This window comes from Silene latifolia, chromosome 8 (genome assembly GCF_048544455.1).
Source record: "Silene latifolia isolate original U9 population chromosome 8, ASM4854445v1, whole genome shotgun sequence".
Taxonomy (NCBI): domain Eukaryota; kingdom Viridiplantae; phylum Streptophyta; class Magnoliopsida; order Caryophyllales; family Caryophyllaceae; genus Silene; species Silene latifolia.
Genome location: NC_133533.1, coordinates 6,821,992 through 6,831,709, shown reverse-complemented (window position 1 = coordinate 6,831,709; position 9,718 = coordinate 6,821,992). Strand labels below are relative to the sequence as shown.

Here is a 9,718-nt window from a genome sequence, read left to right as displayed (position 1 = left end):
AAATCTTATCTTAGTTATCTATATACTTTTGTGACAAATTTTATAGTTTTGTCCAACCATCCAATACAAGCTACACATCAAAATGATTAACGGAATCCATAAACACCAAGCAAGATATCCAACGAAGCCGTAGGCCACAAGAAGACGTAAATTGCCATGTCCCTACACTTAATGCCGTCCAAAGACAAAATCAAAAGTGTACTCACTACGCATAAATATTGATTCCTTATCAATCAATAATATTCTCTCTTTTATCTTACTTTTATCCAATCATTTTCTTCCACCTTACCCTTTTTTTATTTCTACCACCTTATATATACCCCCATCATTTATCCATAATTCATATAATCATATATACCCATCTACCCTTTTTCCTTACTAGACCTGTCAAAAATCGACCAGACTCAAAATCCCGAGAAAAAAAATCATTTTTTGGTTTATATTGAAAAAAAAAACATTCCATATAGCATTATGGATTTTGATGAGTTTCAAGAATCCGATTTTATGTTTTCGGACTATTCCTCCGATCAAAGTACGGAGAGTAGTGACGATAACGATAACAATAACAATAACAATAACGGTCGAAATGGGCCGGGGTACAAGAAATCATCAAATGGGTCAAGTTTGATAATGTTGAAGAGTAAGAAGAGTATTCCAAAGGTACAAAGGCAAAGGAGGAGTATTAGCTCATCTTTGCCTATTAATATACCACTAGGGAACAACTCTTTTCGATACGACGACGATGATGACGTGGAGTGTTCTGAGTTATTTGATGAGGATTATTCCGATGATAATGAAGATCAATGGAGTAGAATACCTCCTCATTTGATAGTTGAAAGAAGGTTTAATGGAGAAATGGCAAGGTCTTTTAGTCCTCTTAAAGGTAGAAATTTGTGTGAAGTTAGGAATTCGATTCTTAGATTAACTGGTTTTCTTGAGAGATGATGATTGACAACATTACATTACAGAAATAACGTTATTTTAGTGTCTCAATGGCTCCTGTAATAGACGGGGTATTGGGAGATTTTCTTTAAAGAAAAATAACTAGTAAAATTTAATTTAATCATAATTTTTTATGGGAATTTTTGAGGAAATTATGTTTTCCATTATTATTTAGAGTTATTTTTATTTTGTTATAAGGCAAAAAAAAAAATGTAAGTGTAAGGATAAGTTTGTACTCCTACAAGTTTCAAGGGTTTTCCTAGATGGGTTTTTTTCCATTGAAAATGTTGAGTCAACTTGAAAAATATAATGAATGTAATTTTTAATTAGATTTCTTATATTATGTATCTATTGTTTGTCAATCTATTATCACAAAATCTCATTTGTGACGGCACGTATCCGTCACTTTGGAGTGACGGATACCATTTTCTCTCACAAATGACCCAAATAGAGGAGAGAGGGAAGCACATGGAGGTGCCCCCACCTTGTCCCCCTATTCGTTTTGTGAGTGACATTACATGTCACTTGCTCCGACTCGTCTTCAACAAGACTAATTGATCTATTATAGCAATATTTCATTGACACTTTGGGATAAAAAGCCGAGCTATTGTGTTCGTCAATTAGGTAAAAGAAGTCTATTTAACATGTTTTTCGTATATGACAGAGACACAGACTCTCATAAAACTTAGTTCCTATTTTGGATGAAATCTTCTACTTGTACGTAACAGTTAAAACATTGTTTCGGAAACTTTGTTGACATGTCATTAGTCGATAGTCTATTGGAGTATATGAGAGAAACTTGAATACATTTCGTGACATATCGCTACTCTATTAGTCCAAAAATCTTTGTAAATGAAATCAGAACGATTGATTAAGGTACATAAGAATGTGTGTATCGAGTTTATTTAAGAATTTTGAATACATACATTTCGTGATATATCGCTCTATCAGTCCAAAAATCTTTGGAAATGAAATTAGAACGATCGATTAAGGTACATAAGGATGTGTTGTATCGAGTTTATTTAAGAATCTCCTATTTACTAAATAAATAGGCGAAACTCCAACTTTTCCCGCCTAAAAATATTTTCTATAATAGTGTTTGATATTTTTAGCATATATTATATGTGTGGAAATGATAAGTTATAAGTGGATGTAATCTTTTGTATTTAAATATTTATAACATTTAATATGTCACATTCTGCACAAATTTATCTCCGATTTTTTTAGGATAAGAAATTCTTTTTTTTAAAGAGCTTATTGATAAAAATTTATTGACTTTTTATGACAAGAAGTTGGAGCTAAAAAATATGTTATATTGGTAAATATTTGTAAATTAACATCATTAATTTCAAGGTAAAAAAACAAAAAAAATCAAAAAAATACTCATTTTATTACTTCTTACGATTTAAACTTTTATTTATTTCTTTAATCAAAATAAATTAAGGAGAAATAGGAAAAATAAGTGAATTGTCAATTTAAATTCTATAAAGAATACACTAAAAAGTAAAACTCTATAAATACCGTGCATATATTGCATGAGGTCTATATTAGTAACTCTATAAATACCGACGTATTCATTGCGCGAGATCTAAACTAGTTTTTAATTATATGATATAAAATGATATAAATAAAGCAATAAGCGGTTTGCTTGTTTTTTTAAGCACAAAAAAACAAATTCAAAAACTATAAATCTGATCTCGTTAATAATGGTATCATTTTCTTTTGTCACAGAACGAATATAAAATCACAAATACATCTACGTCGGCAAAGACACTGATTATGACACAACATCAATATCAATGAATTCAACATATAATTGCTCAATATTTTATTGATCAACACTAGTATTATTTTAGTTCTCTTCGAAGTACTATGTTCTTCGAAGAAGAGAACAGGATCATATTATTTGAAATATATAAATTGTCTATGTAATATAAATCAGGTAAAACTGACTCAACTCGAATTATCTTACCGTGTCTAAACTTGTTTCGACAAAAATGAAATAGAGATAAACTCGTATAGTCGTATAGAAATGCACTTTCATTTGAATAAAACATACTCATATGCCCCTTTTTACGATTACAACAGATATTACCGTCTTAGATAAGAATTATTTACCAAGTAATGAAGCTGCTATATCTGCTACTTATCCACATTGCCTGCATTAATGATTAATATGTGTCAATGTTGACAATGGTTGATGAAGATTCGTTCCTTGACTATTACGGAATAGTAAACTTTACAGTAAGTCTATTTAATTTAATTAAATACTACTTGAATTAATCTGTATTATTGAATAATTCAGTTGAGAGATATATAGGCAATTTTGGACTAAATACTAGAGTAAAACATAATGTCTTTATCATCAAATATTTGACTTATTGAGCTGAGATTTTGATCGAATTTATTTGATCTTGGTTGACAATTTCATCATATTTACTTTGTTTGACAATTGACACCAAAAAAATATACCGAGTAATCGAGTATACGCGTGTATAGCCATAGTTCGGTTAGTATTATTAGTCGGATATAAACTAATTAAAAAAACATATATAAAAAATAAATAAGATATAAATAAAGTATAATAATAATAATAATAATAATAATAATAGCAATAATAGAGATAGTCTTTATTAGTTAATAATAGCAATAAAGTATAATAATAATAATAATAATAATAATAATAAGAGCTCTTGGATTCCACCTGAACCACCGACATATACAACTTGTTTCAAGTTTTTTTTAGATTGGAATCAATTAAATGAACTAAATTAAACTGATCTAAACTGAATTAATTATTGAATGCGATTGAACTGAGCTGAATTATTGTAAAATGAACTAGTTCAAATGAACAAAGTCTTAGCCCCTTTGACCTTTATTTTAGTTATGTTTCTAGCTTTTAAAGAAACATAATTATAGAGAAGGCATAAGGCCACTGCGAAACTACTAATGTCACTCATATTTGTGAAACAGTAAATAGTAAAATGTCAGCCTTAGCTTATATTGTTGTCGCATTAACAAAAAAAGTATAGTGACATTATCATTTCCCTAAATATACTATATGAGACGGTTTTAATTTGATATTATACTTTAGTCCATATAGCACTATAGATAATTTGTATATATAGTTAGATGAGTTAGGCCCTGTTCTTTTCGGTTGAAAATAGTTGAACTGAACTGAACTTAATGGATTGAACTGAAATGGACTTAATGGAGCTGAAGTGAAATAAGAGTTAATTTCTGAATAGATGAGCTGATGAACTAGAGTAAGATCGAGTTAATTTGTGAATAGATGAACTGAACTGAAGCTGAACTCAACTGAATAGAGCTTAACTGAACTTAAACAAGCTGAAATTAAGTCAAAAGAACATGGCCTTAGTCTTATTTAGGGTTGTACACTTGTACATTGGGCCAGATTGGTGCGGGTTGGGTCGGGCTAGCTGCTAGTTAGTAGCACGAGCACAACACTAAAGAATAGCTGGGTCAAGCTGTGCTGTGCTCCATATTATCTGACACGGGCTCGACCCATATAAGGTTAATTTATTTTTATTTTGATTTTTTACCGAGAAGGCAGGCTGAGCCGGAAATCTTTGGCCTTGGCCCGACACAGGTAGGGGAAGGGCGGATGGTAGGGCTGGCACGTGGGTTTGACAAGCTGGAAAATGTGGGCCTAAAAGTGCCAGCTGGGTCAGGTTGAGTTGGCGTGCACTATTGTCGAGTTCTAGTCTTATTTCCCGATTTATCATGGACATTTGTTTTATGACAAGGGAGCACGTAATAACTATATTTTTATCTAGTCTACACCAGATTGATAATCCCCGATCATACATGATAATAGTCTGCAAAATGTGCACATAATCACCAGTTTTGTCAAGGTGACAACCTTGTAATCTAAAAAACAGCAAACACTAATAATCCCCATAAAATTGGATTCAGCTTGAGACTCCTAAGAGTTGTATCCAAAGTTCTAAACAATAAACTCCACATTTACGAGCAATAACCTAAGTCGTAAGTTATATAAATAGACATTGTTACAAGAAACTAATCCATAGAATTGAATTTTATGTCACTCTATTGAATACTTCCTCCATTCAACTCCACTCTACCAATATGATTTTTGTACACTATTCACAATTGTGTATTCAATTTCGATTTTCTCTCGATACGTAAGTGGAAATATATTCATGTGGGATCTTGTTTGATTAAATCTTTACTGAAAGACATTAAAAATATCTAACTTTTATAATTTTTGCAAATACGTAGCTAACGATATTTAGCGCGTAAAACACGTGTTGGCAAACGTGAAAAAAGAAAGTGGTACCTTATAAGTTATAAAATATATTAAACGGACCCACAAATAAATTACAATCATTTCACGCAACTAGAAGATGATTGAATTAATACATACTCTATTTACAACCATGAAAATTTAACACTAAAGTAATGATAAATTCCAATTTGTGGCTATCTTGCATGTCACGTACGACTGTACGAGTAGTAACGTTCTCTAATCTTCCCTACAATCCAATTGAACCATCACATTTAAGCATGCGTTATGTTTTGTCTAAGCAATTTTAAGTCACACACGTGGCTTTGTTGTCATTTTGGTTTATTTTGTTTGATTATCAAATAGTTGACTTGGTTTAATTTTTACATAAATTATTACATCAATGATTCATGATTTGGCAACGCGTAACTACAAAAAAGGTGAGGTCGAATTAAAATAATTTGGCTTCTTACTGATTTGTTCAACACTTGTAAATTTGGTGGCCTGGTGACTTGGCTAAGTTGAATTAATATTTTTTTGACATTTTAGTTACAAAGTCAAGCTCCAAGATTACTACGTAGACTTTTGTCAAGTTTCCAAATTACTAGTCGGCATAGAGTGGTCAATATTATGGGTTGACCCGACCCGCTTTCTCGGGTCACCCTTTCTCTCAACTTGTTTGAGCGGCTCCCAATCGGACCCGACTAACCTTAATCCTACACTTACTCGGCCCGCCCAAATCCCAACTCGCCCCCACCTTATTCTTGAGTTTTTGAGATGGAAAAAAAAAGTAATTGAAAAATAAGCATATTTTGACCAGACCTGTCAAGTCCAACTCACCCCCAAGCCCCAACTCGTCAATGGGTTAGGTTAGGGCTTGACTTAAGCTAGTCTAACCCTGATTCGACTACTTAAGAACCCCCCGGCAGTTAGGGATGATCAAGCCAACCCAAACCCATGTGAGATCCCACCCGCCCGACCTGGCCTTTTGACACCTCTCCTACTTGATCTTATGTATACTTGGATATCGGGTCTTTCTAATAGTCATTTCGATATATGTGCATTTTCGATTGACTATTCGATCTTGGGTTAGTGCATATATTTCTCATTCAACCTAAAATACACTATATATCCTTAGATCAATCGAATGTATATCTAAAAATTAATCTGAAACCATGCATATTTAAGTTGGACATTGCATTTTGTGTTGTTTCGTTTCAGATTATTGTACTAATCAGTAATCTCTCACAATTTTCATTCTCAATTTGAAATCTTAATTTCGCCCTTAATCACGTGATGACATTGCATAGTGTATATTATCGTCTTGAAACTAAAACCTTTCGAAACCCCTCAAAAGAATATGTTTATCCAATTCTCCGTATTTATTTCAAGAATCAAGAATATGTGATAAATTCCCCTAGAGATCATCTACAAATTGTGAATGTTTCCAATTTCCATGTTCGATCGCACAAGTTAACGAGAAATACAGCTAATACTTCATTTTCAATGTTGAAACGTCTTTTTCTTCTTCCTATGATGTCATGTGGGCCCAATTATTTTTGGATGAGAGAAGAGATGGAAAGTATATGATTTATCAACCCACTTAAAAGAGTATTTTGACCCGGTAAATGGGTTATTCAGGTCGGTCTATGTTTCGCGCGCTTTTTTTGGGTCGAATTATCCCCGGGTTAGGTCAATTGGGTGGTTTAAGGTCAATTCGAGTCATAATTATAAAATTTTTGTTGAAAATTAGTTGTTTTTAAGTCATTTCAATTCGGATCGTTTTTAGGTTAGGTTGTTCTCCCGTTTCAATTGGGTCAATACAAATCAGTAATTTAAATTAAGTCGGCTTTGTCAAGTCTGCAGGTGTTCAGAGCTCGTTGATCATGAGTGGTCAATATTATGGTAAAGGGAAGAAGAAGCACACTTATGACAACGATAAATATTACTCATCTTTTTAAAGAGAAAATATAACTCGTTTCATTTAAAAAATAATAATCAATCTAATATTACCAATTCAATAACAAAAGGAAAATTCACAACAATCTAAATACTTGCAAAATAAAATTCAGCTAATATCACCAATTCAACAACTATATTGACTCATTTGGAACACTCAAATCCAGTTTTTTAATTAACACTTGCAAAAAATAAAATAAAACTAGTGTTATACCCGTGCAAAAAATGCACGGGATGTAGTAACAATCGCTAAAATTAGATACGAAACCATATAAATGAGCATGATTAAATTTGCAATCTCGTGACAATTTAAAAAATCCACAATTGAATATTCGACGTATATGTTATTACGATTGTTACTACGTCCCGTGCAAGGTGTAGTGACGGGTCCAATTTCAGATAATTTGTTGGCCCATTGTTTTTTTTAAGTACAAACAAAGCCCAATAAATAACAATATTGGTAAGAAGAGCCGGCCCAATAATACCCTAAACTGTGTAAATAATGACCAGCCCATCTACACGATCCCATAAAACCCTAACTAAAATCCTCTTATATATATACTCAGTTCAACCCCTCATTACACCTTACCCTATTTTTCGGCCGTCACTCTCTATAATCACCCCTTACCCTATTTTTCACCTCACATCTTCCACTTCTCTCTGATTTCTCATAAATCTCCTCAAATGGAGCCGCTCTCTGATTTATCATCAACGATTAAAATCATGTGATCATCGTTTCTTTGCCGTCGTCTACTGCCTTTCTCAGTTGCTTTCCCGTCGTCTCTGCCCTTTATTCGGTATGTCAATTTCATTTTCGTTTATCTATTCCTTTTTTCATGTTGATTTTGTTGTACTTATCATGTTTCTTGATAGTTTTTTCAAATTTTCGATTGAATTTTGTTAAAGGTTTCATAGATCTGTCCATATTTCGTTTTAATTTCAATATTATGATTGAATATTGTATGAGGGTTTGTTTATGATGTTTATATTTGTGACAAATTTGTTGATCTTAATTTTTGTGACATGTTTGATAATGATTTTTGATTTTTTTCGTCTCAAGGAAGTTAATTTATCCGAATTGTTCAAATTTGTGTATACATTGAATTTCTGTGATTTTTTTCGTCTCAAGGATGTTAAGTCATCATTGATTTTTGATTATCATTTTCGAATTAACAAATAAAATTTTGTGCATGTTCAGTTTATGTGATTTATTTGTTATTTCATGTTCATTGTATAATTTTTGTGTTAATGTTCTTGTCTTCACCTCAATTTGATAACTAATTTCTGGGTTTGAAACTCAGATATTCAACCCCAAATGTTGATATTCAACCCCAAATGTTGAAATTCAACCCCAAATATTGAAATCACCAACCCGACTAAGAAGCCCGAGTCTAAACCCGAGTCTAAACCCGAGTCTGAACCCGAGTCTGAACCCGAGTCTATGCCCGAGTCAACCGAGTCTATGCCCGAGTCCATGCCCGAGTCAAGCGACTTAATACCCAGATATGCGAACTGAAACTTAAACTGACCCAAACCATAATCCTAAAGAATCTGAAAACAGACCCAATTTTGTCTAATTATTTTTAAATCTTCTGTTCTAACGATTATGTTTTTATTTCTCTTAGGTTGTTTCAAATGGTAAGCAATCAGAGTATGTCTACACTTATTGAGATAAGTACAATTACTGTCATTTACATTGAACAATTGTTGAATTTCATTTTTTTTAAATTTGATGTAATATTCTGATTCACCCATACTAAGTATTTTTATTTCAATGCCTCATCTACAGCATAAAGATGAAAGGGAGTAATGATGATTGGGATATTTTCACAAAAGTTAAGTCACACTAATTTTCATATCTTTTTTTTAATTTGTTCCCTCTAATTTAATTGAAGGAATTTGCCAATCTAATTACTATTTTTATTGATTTTTCAGGTTGTCCTATAAATATATATATAATGATAATGATATTATGGGATATTGACTCAAGTATTCTAAAAAGATCTACTTCTGACATAATTTTCGAGGCATAGAAAGATATGTATCTAAAACTTAATCTTATGAGATGCTTACTTTTGTCTTTTCCTTTGCAGCGCATTATTTAGAATTTTTCCTGGGTTTAAATTACGGAATCAGTTCTACTCTTGTAATTAATTTGAGACCATAATTAATTTGAGACCATTATTTTAATAAATTCTATTTTGGAACCAATATGAATGTTCTTACTAAGTAATCTGAGACGATTATGTTAATAAATTTAGTTTTGGCTGATGTTGACTATAATTTTAATTAGTTGTTATTTTACGAATTGTTTGGAATCTACCAATTTTGTATGTCTTCCCTTCTTGAATTCTTCCATCGTATTTCTTAATAAGTGATTTTGTGATTAATCCTTGAATAACATTTTTCTCTTCATCAACCAATAAGAATTCAACTTTATGAAAATACCATTTTCCTTGATTGTTCCAATCGTCTTTTTTCCATTTCCTTATCACCCTTGCTTTTATGTATACATTGAAGTCTCCTTCTTGAATTTCAAAGAATCGTTTT

General features: G+C 31.9%; 1 protein-coding gene across 1 annotated transcript; it reads left to right on the top strand.

Annotated features, from left to right (window-relative positions):
- Positions 1-278: 278 nt before the first annotated feature.
- On the top strand, positions 279-1,275 carry LOC141594042 (protein S40-2-like). Its single transcript, XM_074414255.1, has one exon. It carries the CDS (start codon positions 472-474, stop codon positions 943-945), a length of 474 nt encoding a protein of 157 aa, XP_074270356.1. The 5' UTR covers positions 279-471; the 3' UTR covers positions 946-1,275.
- Positions 1,276-9,718: the final 8,443 nt, after the last annotated feature.